Here is a 23,915-nt window from a genome sequence, read left to right as displayed (position 1 = left end):
GATCAAAAATGCATCACTAGGCACTTTAAACAATGCCACTTAATATAATGTATATGTATATACTGTACTCTATATAATCTACTGCATCTTGCCATCTTTATGTAATACATGTATCACTAGCCTCTTTAAACTAGGCACTTTTATGTTTACATACCCTACATTACTCATCTCATATGTATATACTGTACTCGATACCATCTACTGCATCTTGCCTATGCCGTTCTGTACCATCACTCATTCATATATCTTTATGTACATATTCTTTATCCCTTTACACTTGTGTTTATAAGGTAGTAGTTGTGGAATTGTTAGGTTAGATTACTCGTTGGTTATTACTGCATTGTCGGGAACTAGAAGCACAAGCATTTCGCTACACTCACATTAACATCTGCTAACCATGTGTATGTGACAAATACAATTTGATTTGATTTGATACGATTAAGCTACAATCATAAGAAATAAAAAACTATGTTTGTAAAGTGATAAATGTTAGTTCTTATAGTATACCTTTATTTTAAAATACTGTGATGAGACAACTTTACACATCGAAACACAATGTTTTTTTGTTTTATTCATTTTGAGACAAAAACATAAAAAGTATACTGAATGTCAATCAGAAGATCTGATTATTAAGTGCTCATATTGGACTGAGGGATATTTTACAACAACAGCTTACCATTATAAAAGCACTCATAATAATACCAACATTAAAATCTCACTTTAAGTGTGTTTCAGCCTAACTTAAACAGACCTCTCTACCTATCACCATATAAGCAATATTTTCACTCAACCTTTAAATGGAAAGACTCATGACAAAACAAACAGTAACTTAAACATAAATACAAAATTACAGTAAATTAACAATGGCTGCAACATACTACAGAATGCATAGGAGACCACCACATTCCCGGCAAACACACAACACAATGTTGTCTCAATATTGACTCCAAGTTGTGAGCCTCATTGTGCCATTTCTACTTTGTAACAACCCTTTGTCACTCTGACTTTTATAGGCCCCACCAGATCTCGGTTCAAATACGATTTCAGGTATTTAAATTACTTTACAAAACAAGTATTTAGATATTACATGTATAGGTCTTACTTCACTTTTTAATCACAATATATATTTTACCTTTATTTAACTAGACAAGTCAGTTAAGAACAAATTCTTATTTTCAATGACAGCCCAGGAACAGTGGGTTAACTGCCATGTTCAGGGGCAGAATACCAGATTTTACCTTGTCAGCTCAGGGAGCTGATCTTCGATCTTGCAACCTTTCGGTTACTAGTCCAACGCTCTAACCACTAGGCTACCTTCCGTTGGTGTCTCATGAAAGATGGCAAGATGCCATGTTACATTTCAAAAACAGCAGGGTTTCAAGAAGCTTGTCGGACATTGAGCAGCGATCTGGTCTGAAGATATGCCCTCCAATGCTAAAATGCCGCTCCACAGCTGCGGAGGATGCTGGGACATGTAAGTACTCAGCAGCAACTCTGCTCAGTGTTGGGTGTGTGTGACTGTGTGTTTTCCAGAATTCCAGAGGATCAGTAGTTGGTGGAAGATATTGGGTGATTTAGGTAATCCTCAATATCTTTGTTGTTTTTGATAACATTTCACCAGCCCTATCCCTCAGCAGTTTAAACCTCTACAGGATAGGTGTCCCTAAACCGGAGTGGTTGTTGCTAATGTGCGCTAATGTGACTAGAATGACGTTGTATATAACAGCCAACTTTCCTGGGACATAGACATGTCTTATATGGGGAGAAAGCTTAAATTATTGTAAATCTAACTGCAGTGTCTAACTCCAATGAACAGTTGCTATTACAGTGAACAAATACAATGCTACCGTTTGAGGAGTACACAACAACAAAAAACGTATCACGGCAACTAGTTTGGTACATTCACCTCTGAAGGTAAATAATGTACTTACAATCAGTAATCTTGCTCTGATATGTCATCCTGAGGGTCCCAGAGATAAAATGTAGAATCGTTTTCTTTGATAAAATCCATTTTTATGTTCAAATGTTTGAACTGGGGTCTACAGTTTGACCCCACTGCTGTCTTTGACTCCACACCGGCCATCTAGATGTGTGAAAGTTATTGTATAAGATAAAAACATTTATTACCATAGCATTTTTGTATGTTCTCTATAGTTATGTACTTGAAAATGTATGAATTGACCAATTTGCCATATTTAGGCAAACTCCTGGCAGACTTCATACAAAATATTGTGCAGTAATGTAATTCTCCACTGGATCAGTCTTAACCTTTGCACACACACTGCTTCCGTCTGGTGGCCAAAATCTAAGTCCCTTTGAGCAATTCACTGATCGATTTACTTAGAACATATATTCATAGGATTGTATATAAACATCTGGATTTTGCTAAACATTTAAAGCAGAGTATTTGAGGGTATTTGAAATATGTTTGGTGAAAATATATTTTAAAAGGGATTCAAACCGTGTTCCAGAAAAGTATTTGAAAATACTTTCAAATACAATTTGATAGACTTTTTTATTTGTTCCATTTTTGTAATAAACATTCAAATACTCAAATAAAAGTCATTGTTTTGGGCTGTATATTTAAAAAATACTCAAATACACAATAAAAAGTATTTTTAATAGCAGATACAAATGTATTTGAACCCAGGTCTGGAAACTACACAGATGTACAATTGTCTGCTGCCTCCAAGGTATCGAACACTATATCATATCACTGTAAATAATGAGAAAGACATACACTCATACTGTACCAGTGACACAATGTCATTCAACATCTGGACAAATGAAAAGGCTGCTCTTTGCACGGAATGAATTACCAGCAGTTGTTGTATTATGTCACAATGTTTTCGTATTTTTTTAAACTTTGGTTGCCCATAGGGGAATCTCAATTTTTGGTGCTCTGACTGAGTAAAGAACACAGTTTGCCCTACATTATCAATCATCTCCTGAAGATGACAGACTAGAAGGCTTCAGGAGTAAGCAAAATCCAGTATATTGAAAGGACTAATTTGAGTTGAGTCAAGATAGCATATCAGTGAAATAGACTTGGTTCTCAGAGATCCAGGCCTCTGATTATAATTGGCACGCCTGGGCTGGCCCAGCCCTTTCACATATTCTCTTCATTCTCTCTACTTTCATTGTAACAGGTCACACGTGCATGTTGCTCAAAGCCACTCTTGTGGGATCATTGTATTTGTAAATGTAAGGTAAAAGGCAAGGCTGCCTGTTGTGAAGTGATTGGGCTGGCTTTAAAACCCCTGTCTGACTGACTGATATAATGCTTTGTCATGAATGTGTCTTACTGGGGCACTGGACTGACACATGATCTGTACAAGGTATGTCTAGGGGTCAAAAAGGAGCTAGGGGTAAACCACAAGATCATGTAACTGACTGGGGTTCAAACCTGTGTCTATCGCGTGTCTCAAGAGAGTGTTAACCCACTGAGCTAAAGTCTGAGCATTAGCTCAGGGACCTATCACACGTATTCAGGTCTCAAGCAAGGTTCCTCATCTCGTGAGCGGGGTTCACTGAACCCCCTTCATAACACTTAGGAGAACTCAGACTGCTGTCAGATGCAAAGTTAACGGTACACACAAGCAGCTGGGACAACCCAAATAAACTGTAGGAAACTCAATTCATTCAATTCAATTTCACTCAGGAGAATGAGAAAAATCCTAACGTTTCATATTTCAAAATTCCACAGCTTTCCTTTTCAAAGCACAACAATACTGTAGTTCGGACATTGCCTGCATTTGTTTTTTAAATCATTCTTAGAAACATGATCAGATCAGCAAGAAGCTACAAAAGGTTACAAAACCTTGGAGGTTTCAACACAACACCACAAAATGGTCAACGTTTGGAGGGGATTGAGAATGTTTTTGGACAGGGGTTACAGTACGAGCAGATTAAGGTTTCAGAGTCCTTACTCTAATTTTCGGCAGGTAGAGTGTCTTTAATAACGCCAAAGTCCATCAATCTATGGTTTCTCGTACTATCTGTTCCCTTTCATTTGTTCTCCTCTGTCGTGGCTCTAATCTTCATCTCAGCGAATTTAAGGGAGTACTGCCAGCCCGTCCAGGAGGACCACTCAATGCCGTCGGCGTAGGAGGTGTGCGGCCCACGCAGGTACTGTCCATTCAGGTTGGACGTGTGGCAGTTGCGGTACCACCAGGCACCGTGGTAGAAGGAGGCACAGTTGTTCTCTGAGTGGTCGTTGTCTTGGTCCTTGGTGGTGAATTTCATCCCGTTGTGTTTGAGCATTGAGTCACCTTACAAAGACAGACAGACAGGAGGAGGGGTGGGTGCAGAAACAGGGAGGAGAGGGAGAGAGCGAAATAAAGAGAGGGTGGGGAATGAGAGAGGTAGCCAGCATTTTAGCACTTTGACAGGATCATGATGACATGTATGGTGGTATATGTGTGAGAGGTTTAAAAAGAAAGACCATTACTGCTTGGTGAAATATAACATTATACTGAAATAAATGAAAACCACAGGGACGGGCAAGTAAATTACTTTGCTATTGCCAGGTTCTGTGTTAGAGAGTGAGAGAGAGAGAGAGAGAGAGAAATGGGTTGACATGATAGCTCAGCTGAATCGAACACAGCTTGTTTCCAAAGCTAAGCAGAGTAGATAGAGGTAGATCTGGATGGTATACTTGTTCTCACTGAAGATTATTACCCATTATATACCAGTATGAGTCAATGTTCAGGCAGGAATTGTTGGACTGTGGCTTCACATTCAATATAGCTCTTTATTTAGGTTGATGGCATGACGTTGAAACAATGACGTTGATTCAAACATACCATTTTACTGTCAACATTGAAACAAGGTCAAATAAAATATCTCTAATCAAATATGAAATTCTACATAAATTCAACCACACAATATGTAATCAATATAGGATAAAAATATTAGTAAAATGTCTATGTGGAACTTTCAATGCAATTTCAACATATGTAGTTCTGATGATTATGTTGAAATTAGATTGATGTAACAACCTGTTAGTCAAGTTAAGTCAATGTATTTAAGTTGAAGTTTTAGCTTAATTTCAATGTTTACAATGTTGGTTGAAATGAGATGAAAACAGTACTGGTTGATGACTTTTTTCAAATCCAATCTCTTTTCCACTATGATTCCACGTCACAAGACACTGACGAATTACATTGAATCAACATTTATTCAACCAGTGTCTGCCCAGTAGGATATGTGTGGGTGGGTGTGGGTGGTGTTTGTGTGTATCTGTGCATGCTTACATATGTCTGTGTGTGTGTGCAGATCAGAGGAAGACTGGTGGAGAGGCTGTAGGCTGTGGTGGTGGCCTTATTAAACCCTACGATGTATGTCTCAGGGATGTAATACAGCGGCCAGCGGTGCATTAATCAAATCCCCTCTGTGCAGCACCACGCTCTACTCTGGAGGTGCTAATTCTGCTGTGGCTGGACCGGGCAGCTCTTAGCAACAGCTGCTTATTGCCCACATAGCACTAACTCCATTTTTTTGTATGGATATCCTCTCAGATTTTGCTTCCATATCATGCCTCGTAATCATGGGCTGATGGTAAGGAGAAAAATCTCCCCCTAACTATCACATTATGCAGATTACAGATTTTGTCATATACTTCAATTTCCCACCAAGTGCCTCAGACTATAGACTTATTTAACCCTTGTTTTACTAGGTGAGTTGGCTGAGAACACCAAGTTACACTGTAGTTTAAGAGGTTAGATTTGGGAATTTAGCCAGGACACTGGGTGAAAGGGAAATTTAAAAAATGTTCTACTTAATATTCGTAATCTCCTGCACAACCCCAACATCTACATACAGTACGTGAAAATGGCAATATTCTATGTTTTGTAGTAAAAAAGATTGAGGAAGATAAGTGATTCCAATGACATCATTGGTGTGCATCATGTGATTTTAACCAATTATGAGTAGGCACTTCGTACTAATTGCCTACTAATTGTCTACTAATTGGTTGATGATGTCATAGGAAACACTTATCTTCCTCTATCCTTTTTACAAAAAATACATAGAAACGCGCCATTTTCACACATGTTTATGTTGGGGTGGCGCTGGACATTATTAATATGAAGTTTAACATTTCTGAAATGTCAGTTTAACTCCCCTACTCATACAACAATGAAATGGAATTATAACAGACCACATGATTTGTTTTGTTCGTGAAGATCATGAAAGAGCATGGGGATGATAATAGTAAAATCATGCAATGCACAAAGGGAAGAGTCAGCTTATTAGGGCAGTGTAGGACGAGTCTGCCTCTCTTCTTATGGAAAAAGTACCCCAGAATATTGTATGCCAACCTATTGTACATCTATTCTATGCTGACTTTAACCGCTTCAACACGCTCGTGGATTACCGCTAAAAAAGGTTGGCAACCTTTTAAATATAGAATTATTGTAAACATAGTGGCAGGATATGATAATGGCACACTGCATTGTTGATTAAACCTCTCAAACTCCTGAAGATGAGGTGTAAATGGATGCCTACTATACCATTATAACAAATGTAATGTAATGTAATGTTGGACACATTTTAATCAAATATCCTGGGAGAAACCTACAATGAGAGCAGCGAAAGTATTTGAACATGCACCGGAACTCATATAATAATCATATTCATAATGAATACATTAAAAACATCAGAGGGAAATGATGTGCTCTCCACAAGCATTGTAATAAAACATACTCAACACTCCTGTGGCTCTAGCAATGATATGGTTAAAACACTTTGGTTAGGTAAAAAAATGTCATTTAATGTGTTTCTTTCAAGTTCTGAGAGTAAGCACTTAAAGTGTGAACAGCTAGTGCGCCTCATCATCACAGGTAATTGCACGTTCGCCCTATTTCTCTGCCGGTAGAGGACTCATTTCATGTTTACATATGATACACAATTCTGTAGTGTATAACCATCATTTTGTTGTTTAGGATAATGGTTAAATAATCTTTGCAAGGATTGAAGATTAATTATCAAAGAATAAAAGGCAGCGACAGTTTTCTGTCTGAACGGATGCAGAACAAACGGGGGGTGGGGGGGGTGGGGGGGTACAAGTACTGTCTTAGTCAATATGTGAACATAACCTTTATCATTGGTTTTGACTGTCAAATCTCAAACTGCTCCTCCCAGATGTCACTTAATTGAAACCAAATATATGAAGAACAAATCATTTAAATCCAGGTATTGAAAGCAAACTCAGGACTGTGCTGAAGTCAAAACAGTGCTGCTGCAGAGTAACATTTTATTAAGGTCCAATACTGCCGTTTTTTTATGTCAATATCAAAACGTTTCTGGGTAACAATTAAGTACCTTACTGTGATTGTTTTCAATTAAAATGGTAAAAAAATAAAATAAAAAAAACACTACATATACAAAAGTCTGTGGACACCCCTTCAAATGAGTGGATTCGGCTGTTTCAGCCACACCCGTTGCTGACAGGTGTATAAAATTGAGCCATGCACAGCCATGCAATCTCACAGCTATGCAATCTCCATAGACAAACATCGGCAGTAGAATGGCTTTACTGAAGAGCTAGAGCTGCCCCGGTCAACTGTAAGTGCTATTATTTTGAAGTGGAAACATCTAGGAGAAACAACGGCTCAGCCGCGAAGTGGTAGGCCACACAAGCTCACAAGACTGGACTGCCGAGTGCTGAAGTGCGTAGTGAGTAAAAATCACTACCGAGTTCCAAACTGCCACTGGATGCAATGTCCACACAATAACTGTTTGTCGGGAGCTTCATTAAATGGGTATCCGTGGCCGAGCAGCCGCACACAAGCCTAAGATCACCATGCGCAATGCCAAGTGTCGGCTGGAGTGGTGTAAAGCTTGCCGTCATTGGACTCTGGAGCAGTGGAAACGTGGTCTCTGGAGTGATGAATCACACTTCACCATCTGGCAGTCCGATGGACGAATCTGGTTTTGGTGGATGCCAGGAGAACGCTACCTGTCCGAATGCATATTGCCAACTGTAAAATTTGGTGGAGGAGGAATAATAGTCTGGGGTTAGCCCCTTAGTTCCAGTGAAGGGAAATCTTAACACACCGAGCATACAATGACATTCTTGACGATTCTGTGCTTCCAACTTTGTAGCAACAGTTTGGGGAAGGTCCTTTCCTGTTTCAGCATGACAATGCCCCCATGCACAAAGCGAGGTCCATACAAAAAGGTTTTGTCAAGATCGATGTGGAAGAACTTGATTGACCTGCACAGAGCCCTGACCTCAACCCCATCGAATACCTTTGGGATGAATTGGAACGCCGACTGCGAGCCAGGCCTAATCGGCCATCATCACTGCCCAACCTCACTAATGCTCTTGTGGCTGAATGGAAGCAATTCCCTGCAGCAATGTTCCAACATCTAGTGGAAAGCCTTCCCAGAAGAGTGGAGGCTGTTACAGCAGTAAAGAGGGGGACCTTAATGCCCATGATTTTGGAATGAGATGTTCGACGAGGAGGTGTCCACATACTTTTGGTAATATAGTGAAGCTTCTTAGCGAAGAGCAACTTCTCAAGCAAGAATTTTGCTCAAACTGTCTGGGAGTGGGGAGGAGAAAACTGAAAACGAGTTATTTTTGGCAGAGAGGTTTGGAACTCTCTTTCTTTCTTATTGGTATATTAACAAATTTACTGCCTGGTGAGGCAGGCCAAAACTCTATCCCAACAAAAAAAGTCTGATATTTCAGTTAGTGTTTTCAAACAGCTCTTACACTAAAAGGGCATTATCACCGTTTTCACAATTTGACAGTATTATTCCAAGCTCATAGGATGGAAATATAAACTGAGTGTACAAACATTAAGGATACCTTCCTAATATTGAGTTGCGCCCCCCCACTTTTGCCCTGAAAATGAATTGGGGCATGGACTCTATAAGGTGTCGAAAGCGTTCCACAGGGATGCTGGCCCATGTTGACTCCAATGCTTTTCACAGTTGGGTAAACTGGGTGGATGTCCTTTGGGTGGTGGAACATTATTGATACACATGGGACACTGTTGTGCATGAAAAACCCAGCAGAGTTGCAGTTCTGGACACAAACCGTTACGCCTGCCACATACTGTACCCCTTTCAAAGGCACTTAAGAATTTTGTCTTGCCCATTCACCCTCTGAATGGCACACATACACAATCCATGTCTCAATTGTCTCAAGGCTTAAAATCATTCTCTAACCTCTCCTCCCCTTCATCTATACAGATTGAAGTGGATTAAACAAGTGACATCAATAACTTTCAGCTTTGTATTAACATGGTCAGTCTATGTCATGGAAAGAGCAGGTGTCATTCATGTTTTGTATGCTCAGTGTATATAAAACACATGGAAATCCCAATTTTGACTGCACTGGGCCTTGAAACAAACTTCTTCTTTTTTTAAATCCCAGAGCCTCAATTCGTCTGAACAAAAACAACAAGAGAGGATGAAAAATCAACTTTAATTGATCAAATTGGGAATCAATGTTGCATGAATCCCTGGCAGCAGACGTTTAAAGACAACCTCACTAATTAAATCAAGCGGAAGCGATATTCTCCTCCTGATTGATGATAATCCGACTGTTTGTTTATGTCAGGCCGTAATAACCTAATGGCCTGCTTTATTTGCCGTGGCCACAGAGGCATCCTACAGCTTCATCATCCCTGCCCTTTCCAGCAGCCCTGGAAGGTCATGATTCTGTCCAGCTGGGCCCAACCATGAGTGAGGGGCTGAGGAAGGGGGAACCTGGGACTAACGGAGTGGAGGGACCCAATTAATGTCCAAAAGAGCCCTCTGCGACAGAAGAGCTGAACCGTGGAGAATCACACACACATTGCCTGGATGCTGCTGCGTATGATCTATAGCTGATGTAGAACAAACAACAGCCAGAGAAAGACTCTCATACTGGTGAACAGATGTCTGAATTGGATTTTCCTGATATTTGGATGTTTAGAAATTGTATTTCTTCCCTGAGACGGGGGGCATTGACCAATAGGAAGATCAGTAGAATTTATAAATGCTTTAAGGGTCATTTATAAAGTCTATGAAACAAATGTGTATGAGCCATAATAAATGGCTACAGTACAGTTGGATATTGCAGTACCTGCAGTGCCTGAGTAATCAGCAACAGTCAGCGGGTATCCATCCTCATCCGGGTCAACGGAGAACAGTCCCACTCCAAAGGCTCCGTACTGGGCGAAGGCCGTGCCGTTCTCAAAGTCCTCCAGGTCAATGCGCAGCTCGTAGTTGGCTTGGATGGTCAGGGCATGCATCCTCTTCAAACCTGAGTTTGAAGACAGAGGAGAGGCTAGTCATGATCTGACCCGAACAGCTGTGATTTTACACTAGAACCGCGAAAGTTCATGAATTTAAAAACATGATTACTCTGTCCCTTTTTGAAGTCATGCCCCCTCCGTTCTTGACTTTCCATCAATACATCTATGGTGTATCTTAGTAATATTACAAACAGAACTGGAGTTATAACCAGTTTTAGGAGGGCACGTCGTTTTTGAATGGTTTCCCCCCATTGCCTCTCCTTCTCCTGACAGTTGAATGTGCAGTGCCCAGCTGATTATCACCCCGATAATTGCCTCGAAACTGAACCTAAACTATATCGAAACTAATTCCACACATATCACAACAGATAAAATAAATGAAGTATGATGGGGAGGGAGAAAGGGGGTGAATTGGTGAGTTCATGAGCGAGGGGAAGCGAACGATGCATGATAATGTAATCACCAATTGAAGAACAGGGTGGTGGTCCATTCTATTGTATTGATCTGTTCTAATTATAATCTCAAAATGGTATGTACTCTATCAGTCCACCCAATCCAAACCGTCTTATCCGTCTGATCTGGCCTACTTGGAGTGGGTTACACTGTGAGAGTGTGTGTAATTGTACATGCTGGATACCTTTCAATATCTGGGAAAAAGATCCACATCGGGCAGCAGTTGAGCAAGTGCTGGAGAATGTAGTGATGAGGCTTGTTGAACCTTGTGATGGCAAAGGGTGAAATGTCTCCATGGACAATTTCTTCACTTCTGTAACGGTCCTGACCTGTTTTATGTTGTTTTTTATGTGTTTATGGTCAGGGCATGTGTTTTGGGTGGGCAGTCTATGTTATCTGTTTCTATGTTGGTTTTGGGTTGCCTGGTATGGCTCTTGATTAGAGGCAGGTGGTTTGCGTTTTCCTCTAATTAAGAGTCATATTTAGGTAGGGCGTTCTCACTGTTTGTTTGTGGGTGATTGTCTTCCGTGTCTGTATGTTATTTCGTACCACACGGGACTGTTTCGGTTTATGTAGTCTGTTTCCTATTCGTGCGTTCTTCGTGTCTATGTAAGTTCTCATGTTTAGGTCAGTCTACGTCGTTTGTTATTTTGTATCATTTCAAGTGTAGTTCGTGTTCGTTTTTCGTCTTGGTTAATAAATATGTATTCAAACTTCGCTGCGCCTTGGTTCCCTCAATACTCCTCCTTTTCCGAAGATGGAGAGGAGGAGGATCGCCGTTACAGAATCATCCACCATACCAGAGCCAAGCAGCGGAGTCAACGGAGAAAGGGACAGGAAAAGAAGGAGCAATGGACATGGGACGATGTATTGGACGGAAAGGGTTGCTACACTTGGGAGGAGATCCTGGCTGGTAGGGATCGCCTCCCATGGGAACAGCTGGAGGCACTGAGGAGAGCAGAGGCTACCGGAGAGAGGAACCGGAGCTATGAGGGAACGCGTCTGGCACGGAAGCCCAAAAAGCCCGTAAGTAATTCCCAAAAATTTCTTGGGGGGGGGGCTAGGAGGTAGTGGGCCAAGGGCAGGTAGGAGACCTGCGCCCACTTCCCAGGCTTACCGTGGAGAGCGGGAGTACGGGCAGGCGCCGTGTTACGCAGTAGAGCGCACGGTGTCTCCTGTACGAGTGCATAGCCCAGTGCGGGTTATTCCACCTCCCCGCACTGGTAGGGCTAGATTGGGTATTGAGCCAGGTGTCATGAGGCCGGCTCAACGCGTCTGGTCTCCAGTGCGTCTCCTCGGCCGGCATACATGGCACCTGCCTTACGCATGGTTTCCCCGGTTCGCCTACATAGCCCGGTGCGGGTTATTCCACCTCCCCGCACTGGTCGGGCAACCGGGAGTATTCAACCAGGTAAGGTTGGGCAGGCTCAATGCTCAAGAGTGCCAGTACGCCTCCACGGTCCGGTATTTCCGGCACCACCTCCCCGCCCCAGCCTAGTACCTACAGTGCCTACACTACGCACTAGGCTATCAGTGCGTCTCCTGAGCCCAGTTCCTCCTCCACGCACTCTCTCTGTAGTGCGTGTATCTAGCCCGGTGCCTCCAGTTCCGGCACCACGCACTAAGCCTCCTGTGCGTCTCCAGAGCCCTGTACACACTGTTTCTTCTCCCCCTACTAATCCTGATGTGCTTCTCCTCAGCCCGGTGTCACCAGTGCCGGTACCTCGCATCAGGGATAGAGTAGGCTTTGAGAGTACAGTGTGCCCTGTCCCTGCACTAGTAGGAAGGTGCTTATCCTTAGCACGGTGCCTCCAGTTCCGGCACCACGCACCAGGTCTACAGTGCGCCGTATCCGGCCAGAGCCATCCGTCTCCCCAGCGTCATCTGAGCCATCCGTCTCCCCAGCGCCATCTGAGCCATCCGTCTCCCCAGCGCCGTCTGAGCCATCCGTCTGCCATGAGCCTGCAAAGCCGCCCGTCTGCCATGAGCCTGCAAAGCCGCCCGTCTGCCATGAGCCTGCAAAGCCGCCCGTCTGCCATGAGCCTACAGAGCCGTCCGGCAGACAGGAGCCGCTAGAGCCGCCCGCCAGACAGGAGCCGCCAGAGCCGCCAGCCAGACAGGATCTGCCAGAGCCGCCAACCAGACAGGATCTGCCAGAGCCGCCAACCAGACAGGATCTGCCAGAGCCGCCAACCAGACAGGATCTGCCAGAGCCGCCAACCAGACAGGATCTGCCAGAGCCGCCAACCAGACAGGATCTGCCAGAGCCGCCAACCAGACAGGATCTGCCAGAGCCGCCAGAGAGCCATGAGCAGCCAGAGCCGTCAGAGAGCCATGAGCAGCCAGAGCCGTCAGAGAGCCATGAGCTGCCAGAGCCGTCAGAGAGCCATGAGCTGCCAGAGCCGTCAGAGAGCCATGAGCTGCCAGAGCCGTCAGAGAGCCATGAGCTGCCAGAGCCGTCAGAGAGCCATGAGCAGCCAGAGCCGTCAGAGAGCCATGAGCAGCCAGAGCCGTCAGAGAGCCATGAGCAGCCAGAGCCGTCAGAGAGCCATGAGCAGCCAGAGCCGTCAGAGAGCCATGAGCAGCCAGAGCCGTCAGAGAGCCATGAGCAGCCAGAGCCGTCAGCCTGCCATGAGCGTCGAGAGCCGTCAGCCTGCCATGAGCGTCGAGAGCCGTCAGCCTGCCATGAGCGTCGAGAGCCGTCAGCCTGCCATGAGCGTCGAGAGCCGTCAGCCTGCCATGAGCGTCGAGAGCCGTCAGCCTGCCATGAGCGTCGAGAGCCGTCAGCCTGCCATGAGCGTCGAGAGCCGTCAGCCTGCCATGAGCGTCGAGAGCCGTCAGCCTGCCATGAGCGTCGAGAGCCGTCAGCCTGCCATGAGCGTCGAGAGCCGTCAGCCTGCCATGAGCGTCGAGAGCCGTCAGCCTGCCATGAGCGTCGAGAGCCGTCAGCCTGCCATGAGCGTCGAGAGCCGTCAGCCTGCATAGACCTGCCAGAGTCCCTCAGCCAGGATCTGCCAGAGTATATCAGCCGGGACCTGCCCCTTGTCCCGGTGTTGCCCCTTGTCCCGGTGCTGCCCCTTGTCCCGGTGCTGCCCCTTGTCCCGGTGCTGCCCCTTGTCCCGGTGCTGCCCCTTGTCCCGGTGCTGCCCCTTGTCCCGGTGCTGCCCCTTGTCCCGGTGCTGCCCCTTGTCCCGGGGCTGCCCCTTGTCCCGGGGCTGCCCCTTGTCCCGGGGCTGCCCCTTGTCCCGGGGCTGCCCCTTGTCCCGGTGCTGCCCCTTGTCCCGGTGCTGCCCCTTGTCCCGGTGCTGCCCCTTGTCCCGGTGCTGCCCCTTGTCCCGGTGCTGCCCCTTGTCCCGGTGCTGCCCCTTGTCCCGGTGCTGCCCCTTGTCCCGGTGCTGCCCCTTCTCCTGGTGCTGGCTGTTTATTTAGGGGATGTGAGTTTTAGAGTGGGCATTGGGAGGGGAAGACAAAAACGGGGAGTGACTATGGTGGTGTGGGGACAGCGTCCTGAGCCGGAGCCACCACCGTGGTCAACTGCCCACCCAGACCCTCCCCTGGACTTTGTGCTGGTGCGCCCGGCGTTCGCACCTTGAGGGGGGGGTTCTGTAACGGTCCTGACCTGTTTTATGTTGTTTTTTATGTGTTTATGGTCAGGGCATGTGTTTTGGGTGGGCAGTCTATGTTATCTGTTTCTATGTTGGTTTTGGGTTGCCTGGTATGGCTCTTGATTAGAGGCAGGTGGTTTGCGTTTTCCTCTAATTAAGAGTCATATTTAGGTAGGGCGTTCTCACTGTTTGTTTGTGGGTGATTGTCTTCCGTGTCTGTATGTTATTTCGTACCACACGGGACTGTTTCGGTTTATGTAGTCTGTTTCCTATTCGTGCGTTCTTCGTGTCTATGTAAGTTCTCATGTTTAGGTCAGTCTACGTCGTTTGTTATTTTGTATCATTTCAAGTGTAGTTCGTGTTCGTTTTTCGTCTTGGTTAATAAATATGTATTCAAACTTCGCTGCGCCTTGGTTCCCTCAATACTCCTCCTTTTCCGAAGATGGAGAGGAGGAGGATCGCCGTTACAACTTCACTGTCATTGGCGAACAAGTTGCTTGCAAATAACAAGCCTAGTCGGCGCCATGAACAAAGTGAGTCGCTCCCTCCCTCCCTCTGTGCAAAATAAGCCACCTGCACAGCTGTTGTACTCCACAAAGGTGCTGAAGAACAACAAGACAACAATAGAGAACTGTAGACTTACGCAGTACAACCAAACAAAGGTATATCAAAGTGTGTCAAGCAAGTGAACCTTACGAAGATTTATGTCAACTGTTAGGATAAGTGATAACAGCTAAATTAAATCCAACTGATGCCATTGTGTGAAGACGAACACAATGTAAGCACGAGCTGACAATAATTGCCTATATTTATTCTAATGCCATTATTGATTTCTCACTATTTATCAAAGCCACTTGGTGCTTATATTACTGTTTAGGCTACTGATGTTTTCATAATTTGACCGCAGATCTTGCTGGCCGCACATCTTGCTGGCTGCGCGTCTTGCTGGCCGCGCGTCTTGGTGTCCGCGCACCTTGCAGGCCGCGCGTCTTGGTCTTGGCGTCTTGCTGGCCGCGCGTCTTGCTGGCCGCGCGTCTTGCTGGCCGCGCGTCTTGCTGGCCGCGCGTCTTGCTGGCCGCGCGTCTTGCTGGCCGCGCGTCTTGCTGGCCGCGCACCTTGCAGGCCGCGCGTCTTGGTCTTGGCGTCTTGCTGGCCGCGCGTCTTGCTGGCCGCGCGTCTTGCTGGCCGCGCGTCTTGCTGGCCGCGCGTCTTGCTGGCCGCGCGTCTTGGTGTCCGCGCACCTTGCAGGCCGCGCGTCTTGGTCTTGGCGTCTTGCTGGCCGCGCGTCTTGCTGGCCGCGCGTCTTGCTGGCCGCGCGTCTTGCTGGCCGCGCATCTTGGTGGTTGGGGTATTTAATTATTTTGTCATTATAAAAAGAAGCTGTTACTGTGTTCCAACACATATGCTTTCTGTTTCCTAGCTGTAACAAAGGCACTCCACGAGTAAAATTGATTGAACACTTGAATTTGGGTGTTTTTTGTGTTTCTTTGTTTTTAGTATAGCCTACAGTAACCTAAAAACGAATGAAAATGCTATTGTTATTTGAAATAAAAAACCAATGGTATTCTAATGTTACCCAAGGCCTACATAAACACAACCAAATTATTATTTTTGCGATAGCATACGTGAAATGCATTAATTACAATGTTATAAATTGCAATTATTGTCAGCTCATGCTTACATTGTGTTCATCTTCATGCAATGGTAGAACTAGGTTTGGAAAAATTAAGCACTTACATAACCTTCCATCACTGAACCATTACAAGGCACAGTAACCAACTTTTTGGGTGTTTCGGACTAAACCTTCATAGAGTTAACCATTAGTTTGTTAAATTGTGCCCCTGGGATCCCAGTCATGCTGTCAGCCATCGTGGGCAGCGATAGTTGAAGACAAAGCATCTGACAGCCAGAGGCAAGGGTGCTGTAGAGGGGCAATGCACTCTTGGATCAATAGCTCCAGGGGGACCTTATTCCAAGCAGAAAAGAGAGATGAGGCTTTACACCACCATTCCCCCCTCTTTCTCTGCAAGTGCTGTATATGGGTTCTTGGTAAGGATCTACTGTGCTCTGCCTCATATGAATTCTCTTTGTAGGCCATAGACTGGTGTGCTGTACCACCAGGACAGAAAATCAATAGGCCAGGAGTTTTTGCCGCTGCTAAGCCAAGCATGCTGCGTTTCTACAACTGTTGTCGACAGTCGTGGAATACCTCGTATGGTTTCTACAAGTGAATCTCCCACTGCAGGTGGCCACATTCGTTTTCACTGACTGCTTCTTGCTGTTTGAAATGCTTAGCAGATGTAATTGGATCATTAGACAGAAAGCCAGTGAGGATAACATTTAGGAGAAAGTCACGATTAACATTAATCACAGAATGACCGATATTCTCTGTATTTACACTGTCCTTGCTGTGCTATGGTACGATGGTCTCAAATACCAGAAATAGCTGATATTTTCACACAGACTTCTTGGAACGCATTGCTAGCACAGTGATTGACCAATTCACTTCAGGGCTGCTGGAGGAGTGTCTAAATCGATTTTAGATTAAGTTAAACTCGAAAAGGTTCAGTACTCGAGAATGACCTTAATACAACAGTGTGACTGGGCATGGAGAACTACACCAAGTAATCGCGCTACACCCTAACCTGCCCCCCTCCCGGTGCCGAGAGACACAGTTCAAACAGCGGGTTCCGCTTGATAGGCTCCTCCCAGCAGCCGGCACATCGCCATAGTACATCAACAGGCATAAACAGTGTTGTTTAATGGATTAATTCTACAGCAAATAGATGGGCTATTTACACTGGAAGGTCATCATTACAGTCTCGACAATGGCACCCACAGATACAACGGTGTGCCCACTCGTACACCTATATCAATAGAATGAGAGGGGTTTCCCTCACACGGGGCACCATTTGTATAGGGAATGTTCCTTTTTGTAAGGGTGTGTTACGATCATATAATAAATTAATACATTATTAATTATGAGATACACTATACAGTACCAGTCAAACGTTTTTCTTTCTTTATACTATTTTCTACATTGAAGGAACCAAAAAAGTGTTATACAAATCAAAATATATTTTAGATTCTTCCAAGTGGCCACAGGGGCTGGGTGATATGGCCAAAATGTCACATCATAGTATTTAAAAAATGTTGACGGTATGACGGTATTTGATGTTTTTGATTAATAAAAGTTCTAAATTTGCTTGATGAGTAGTGCGTGACCCTAGGGTGTCAACACATTACATTTTACATTTACATTTACATTTAAGTCATTTAGCAGACGCTCTTATCCAGAGCGACTTACAAATTGGTGCATTCACCTTATGATATCCAGTGGAACAACCACTTTACAACAGTGCATCTAACTCTTTTAAGGGGGGGGGGGGGGGTTAGAAGGATTACTTTATCCTATCCTAGGTATTCCTTAAAGAGGTGGGGTTTCAGGTGTCTCCGGAAGGTGGTGATTGACTCCGCTGACCTGGCGTCGTGAGGGAGTTTGTTCCACCATTGGGGTGCCAGAGCAGCGAACAGTTTTGACTGGGCTGAGCGGGAACTGTACTTCCTCAGTGGTAGGGAGGCGAGCAGGCCAGAGGTGGATGAACGCAGTGCCCTTGTTTGGGTGTAGGGCCTGATCAGAGCCTGAAGGTACGGAGGTGCCGTTCCCCTCACAGCTCCGTAGGCAAGCACCATGGTCTTGTAGCGGATGCGAGCTTCAACTGGAAGCCAGTGGAGAGAGCGGAGGAGCGGGGTGACGTGAGAGAACTTGGGAAAGTTGAACACCAGACGGGCTGCGGCGTTCTGGATGAGTTGTAGGGGTTTAATGGCACAGGCAGGGAGCCCAGCCAACAGCGAGTTGCAGTAATCCAGACGGGAGATGACAAGTGCCTGGATTAGGACCTGCGCCGCTTCCTGCGTGAGGCAGGGTCGTACTCTGCGAATGTTGTAGAGCATGAACCTACAGGAACGGGTCACCGCCTTGATGTTAGTTGAGAACGACAGGGTGTTGTCCAGGATCACGCCAAGGTTCTTAGCACTCTGGGAGGAGGACACAATGGAGTTGTCAACCGTGATGGCGAGATCATGGAACGGGCAGTCCTTCCCCGGGAGGAAGAGCAGCTCCGTCTTGCCGAGGTTCAGCTTGAGGTGGTGATCCGTCATCCACACTGATATGTCTGCCAGACATGCAGAGATGCGATTCACCACCTGGTTAACACATATTATACATTATTTCAATGGGTCTTTCTCCATTCGGATTGTTTAATACTGTTCAATTCAACTTCAACCTAAAATAATTTCATGCATTTCCATCAATTTCTGCATTTCCTGCACTCATTTGAGATCATTTCCACACTGCCACGATATGGGCAAAAATTCTATGCCTTATTTTTAACCAAATGTTGCAATTGCGATTTAGATCAAAACACTTGGGTGAACTTTTGGAATCATGGAAATGGAATGTTTATTATAATTATATAGTTAGAATATAAATAATAGTGGGCACTTTGAATACAGTGTTGTTTGACATGACAACGAATGAAAATTCCATGGATGAGTTGTTGTGACAGGGTAGGAACCAAAGTGATGTTCCGTGTTTCCCAGGGGACCCTATAAGCTTTGGCTACACTAAATCTTTATTCATATAGCCAACATATTCATGCTTCGCCTATTCCTCTTTGATTTAGAAGATACTGTTGCACCATCACACCTCCTCTTCCATGCTTCATGGTGGTAACCTCATGTGGAGATCATCCGTTTACCTATGCGTCTCTCAAAGAGACGGCTGTTAGAACCATTATCTCAAATTTGGACTCATCAGACCAATGTCCATTGCTCTTGTTTCTTGGCCCAAGCAAGTCAATTCTTCTTATTGGTGTTCTTTCGTAGTTGTTTCAAATCAAATCAAACTTTATTTGTCACATGCGCCGAATACAACAGGTGTTGAAATTATTACTTACAAGCCCTTAACCAACAATGCAGTTCAAGAAAGAGTTAAGAAAATATTTACCAAATAAACTAAAGTAAAAAAGAATAAAAAGTAACACAATAAAATAACAATAATGAGGCTATATACAGGGGGTACCGCTACAGAGTCGATGTGCGGGGCTACAGGTTAGTTGAGATAATTTGTAGGTAGGGATAAAGTGAATATGCATAGAAAATAAACAGCGAGTAGCAGCAGTGTAAAAAAACAAATGGGGGGCAATGTAAATAGTACGAGTGGCCATTTGACTAATTGTTCAGCAGTCTTATGGCTTGGGGGTAGAAGCTGTTGAGGAGCCTTTTGGTCCTAGACTAGGCGCTCCGGGTACCGCTTGCTGTGCGCTTCGTCGATGTTAATGGGGGCCTGTTCGGCCCACCTTTTCCTGTAGTCCACGATCAGCTCCTTTGTCTTCCTCACATTGAAGGAGAGGTTGTTGTCCTGGCACCACACTGACAGTTCTCTGACCTCTCCCTATAGGCTGTCTCATCGTTGTCGGTAATCAGGCCAATCACTTTTGTGTCGTCAGCAAACTTAATGATGGTGTTGGAGTCATGTTTGGCCATGCAGTTGTAGGTGAACAGGGAGTACAAGAGGGTACTAAGCACACACCCCTGAGGGGCCCCAGTGTTGAGGATGAGTGTGGCAGACGTGTTGTTGCCTAACCTTACCACCTGGGGGCGGCCTGTCAGGAAGTCCAGGATCCAGTTGCAGAGGGAGGTGTTTAGTCCCAGGGTCCTCAGCTTAGTGATGAGCTTTGAGGGCACTGTGGTGTTGAAGTCAATGAACAGCATTCTCACATAGGTGTTCCTTTTGTCCAGGTTGGAAAGGGCAGTGTGGAGTGCAATAGAGATTGCATCATCTGTGGATCTGTTGGGGCAGTAAATTGGAGTGGGTCTAGGGTTTCTGGGATAATGTTGTTGATGTGAGCCATGACCAGCCTTTCGAAGCACTTCATGGCTACAGACGTGAGTGCTACGGGTCGATAGTAATTTAGGGAGATTACCTTAGTGTTCTTGGGCACATGGACTATGGTGGTCTGCTTGAAACATGTTGGTATTACAGACTCAGTAATGGGCAGGTTGAAAATGTCAGTGAAGACACTTGCCAGTTGGTCAGCGCATGCTCGGAGTACACGTCCTGGTATTCCATCCGGCCCCGTGGCCTTGTGAATGTTGACCTGCCTAAAGGTCTTACTCACATCGGCTACGGAGAGCGTGATCACACAGTCATCCGGAACAGCTGATGCTCTCATGCATGCTTCAGTGTTGCTTGCCTCGAAGCGAGCATAGAAGTAATTTAGCTCATCTGGTAGGCTTATGTCACTGGGCAGCTCGTGGCTGTGCTTCCAGAACATCCTCAATTCATTGTGGTATGGACTACAAGGCAGTGTTTCCTCTGCATTCATTTAAGTTTGGCGCTCTGCCATGGCAGAATCATTGCCGCTACACCAAAAGAAACATCCTATTTCTACCAAACATAGTTTCAATAAAGTTCTGTAAATCACATTCACTCTTCTTGGTAATAGATAATCTGTCTTGGTTCAACCCAGTTCTGAAGGTTTTTTAGTTCTGTGAGCTGTGGTAGGCAGCCTGCAACTCAAGAAACACAGCGTGCCAGTGACCGGTGTGCAAATGACCAGTGCTCGATACAGATGCTCTGCGGCGCAAAACACAATTCACTTGAATCACCTCAGAGTGCTCCTGCCTGAGGAACTGCAAGAAAGGTATGCTAGCTTGTTTGTTTGACTAACGTTAGCCTGCCAACTAGTTAACTACATAAGCTAGCTATAACCTAAAAACTCTACTAACATAATTTAGATCTATAATATTGTTGCCACAATTGTAACGGCATTTACCTATCCAATATCCACAAGTATGTTGATGATAGAAACATAGTTATCTAACATTACTAGTCAAGCAAGTTATCTAGCTAGTTTGTTTGGAACTGTAAGTGCAAGCAAGATAGCTGCATTTATCAGTCTTTGATTTGATTTATTTTTTTCTCAGATGAGCTTATTGAAACATTTCCAGCCACAGCAGCAAAAGAGAAAGGGGGGGGGGGCAGGGACAAGAGTGTCAGGTAATGTTAACTTACCTAGCTAATGTAAAATCAGCCTGAATTAAATAAAACTTTCTTTAGTAAGCTAACTTTTTAAAAGCTTAAGCTATCGTTTTTCTAACAAGTGTATGGCTTACTTTACTAGACAGAGACGAGACAGAATCCCAGGAGTGAGGTAGGCATGCAGGAGGGACAGAATGGAGCAGAGGAGAGGAGAAAGCCAGGAGGGGAGATGGAAGGAGAAAAGGAAAGCTGAGAGAAAGAGAAGAAAGAGGAATAGATAAAAGGCCAAGTGCGCACTGCCGGCAATCCGGATGAGACCCAAAGTGGCTTAAAATTGACAGACTGAAGCCGTGGCTATATAATATGCCACATGGTTAGTCAAGGGAGGAGAGGGAGAGGCCAGGTGGAGAAGACCAAGACCAGGGAGGAGTTCTGGGCTCGGTTGAGAGAGGAGGTAAAAACATTTGTTTTCAAATGCTGTGATGAAACCAATGTTACATCATGTGTGTTGGATAAACTAAAACAAATAACTATTAATCACTTATTTTCTGTTTTGTGTTGTAATTAAGTCTTGTTGGCCTCCAGGACAGCCGAGACTGAAGGTTCCAACACCTGGAGATTCTGGGGGCCTTCAGTGTGTTGGGACCTCAGGTTGCGTTCTCTAGTAAGATGATAAACACCTTTAACCTGACCCTTCTTTCCAGGAAGTTTTTGCAAGAGCCAGAGGCTGCTGTGCTTTAAGAGTGGCCCTCTTACAAGCAACATGTGCTAGCTGAGGCATTCAAGGTATGGCCTGAGTGTGACAATCTTTTGAAAATAACATTTTAGGCCAGTGTTGCTCAACCCTTTTTCCTGTTGAACTACCACTCTGTTAAAATAAAATAAAATGTTATTTGTCACATACAACAGGTGTAGACCTTACAGTGAAATGCTTACTTACAAGCCCTAAACCAACAATGCAGTTTGAAGAAAAATACATAAGAAATATAAGTAACCAATAATTAAAGAGCAGCAGTAAAATAACAATAGCGAGTCTGTATACAGGGGGTACCGGTACAGAGTCAATGTGCGGGGACACCGGCTCTTCTTTAATGTTGTACATCTTTTTGTTTTTCATGTATTTTAGATCAGCTGACGGCAATGACACAAAGCTGGCCTGGCAGTTTGATGAGCGGGGGCAGTCTTCCCCTGCCTTAGCCAGCTGGCAGCAATCACACTGACTATACCATTGTCTTCCGTTAATTGTGAGAGGGACTACTCTGCAATGAAACGAGTAAGAACAATTAAATGTGAAAGTAGATTCTCTGTGTCCCTCTCCCTTCTCTTATGATTCTTTCTGTTACTTCAGGTCAAAACAGACTTGAGGAACAGACTGCAGGGGGAGCATCTAGCCACCTGCATGTGGCTCTCCATCAACGGCCCCCTCATCAAGGAGCTCAATTACAGGAGAGCTTTGAAAATATTTTTCCAAAAGCCCGGAAGAATAAAGTGCTCTGACAAAAACTGTAAACTATGTCAGAACTAGTTTTTTTTTAATTATCAGAACCTGGAAAGAGATTTCCAATACTCTTTTTTTTTGTGATGAACATGAATTAGTGAGCTCTAATTCATGTTCAGTCAAATGTTCCTCTGTTCATTTTGTCAAGATAAACGTATTTATTCCATCAATAAGGTCTCTGTTGTGTTTCTTTCGATAGCTGCAGCATTCAACCATAAATTACATCCTGTATACTATAATCATTTTACCAATATGTTACTGAGCTCATTTCTGGTGGTGGAAATTATATTTTAGATGGTTTATTACATTTTTTCCCTTTTAAAAAGTTACCAGAACCAATCTTTTCAGTACTTATACATATTTTGTTTTGGGGGTAGGACCCCGGAACCCAACAAAAAAAGGGGGGACCTATCTCAAGGCAAAAAATGTAACATTTACGAGCATCAAAGGCATTTATTTGGAAATTAAGCACACTACTTATATTTAAACTGCACTTTCCTGTACATTTCCATAATTGTGTTTAGGTGTTAATTAGACCCTTTGAGAATCTCTCAATCTCAGTGGAGATATTTAACAGCATATCCATTATCTCAAACTCAATCTGAACATTCAGATAATTGATCATTGGCAATGCCTTCAATATTTCTGTTAATCACTTTGACACAAATGAAGACTTGTGTCATAATTACTCTTTGCATGGATAAGGTGTTGATGGAATTATTAATAATCAGATAATGAAAGTCATTAATGGCCCTGTGCAGTCAAAAACATGATATTCCTATTTCCACACTATGAGGTTGGAATAATGCTGTAAAATTGTGAAAATTATGATAATCTCCATTTAGTGTAAGAGCTGTTTGAAAAGATTGCCTGGATTTTCTGCCTGTTTTGATGGGATAGAGTTTTGGCCTGATTGGTGAAATCACCAGGTGATGAATTAGTTAATAGACCAATATGAAAGAGAGTTCCCAACCTCTCTGCCAATAACAACACATTTTCAGTTTTCCCCTCCCAACTCAGACCACTCCCAGACTATCATGTCAATCAACATTCTTGCATGA

General features: G+C 44.4%; 1 protein-coding gene across 1 annotated transcript in view; it reads right to left on the bottom strand.

Moving 5' to 3' along the window:
• Positions 1 to 489: 489 nt before the first annotated feature.
• The window catches only part of LOC129825984 (fibrinogen C domain-containing protein 1-like), a 165,777-nt gene continuing 142,351 nt past the window's right edge, over positions 490 to 23,915 (bottom strand). The window contains exons 6-7 of the mRNA XM_055886203.1: positions 10,082 to 10,261; positions 490 to 4,271 (exon numbers count right to left, since the gene is read on the bottom strand). Of these exons, the coding sequence (XP_055742178.1) occupies positions 4,009 to 4,271; positions 10,082 to 10,261 (443 nt within the window). The 3' untranslated portion in view covers positions 490 to 4,008. The remainder of the gene's footprint in view (positions 4,272 to 10,081; positions 10,262 to 23,915) is intronic.

This window comes from Salvelinus fontinalis, chromosome 28 (assembly GCF_029448725.1).
Source record: "Salvelinus fontinalis isolate EN_2023a chromosome 28, ASM2944872v1, whole genome shotgun sequence".
Lineage (NCBI taxonomy): Eukaryota > Metazoa > Chordata > Actinopteri > Salmoniformes > Salmonidae > Salvelinus > Salvelinus fontinalis.
The sequence above is the reverse complement of the archived record's forward strand: the minus strand, read 5'-3'. Positions and strand labels throughout refer to the sequence as shown.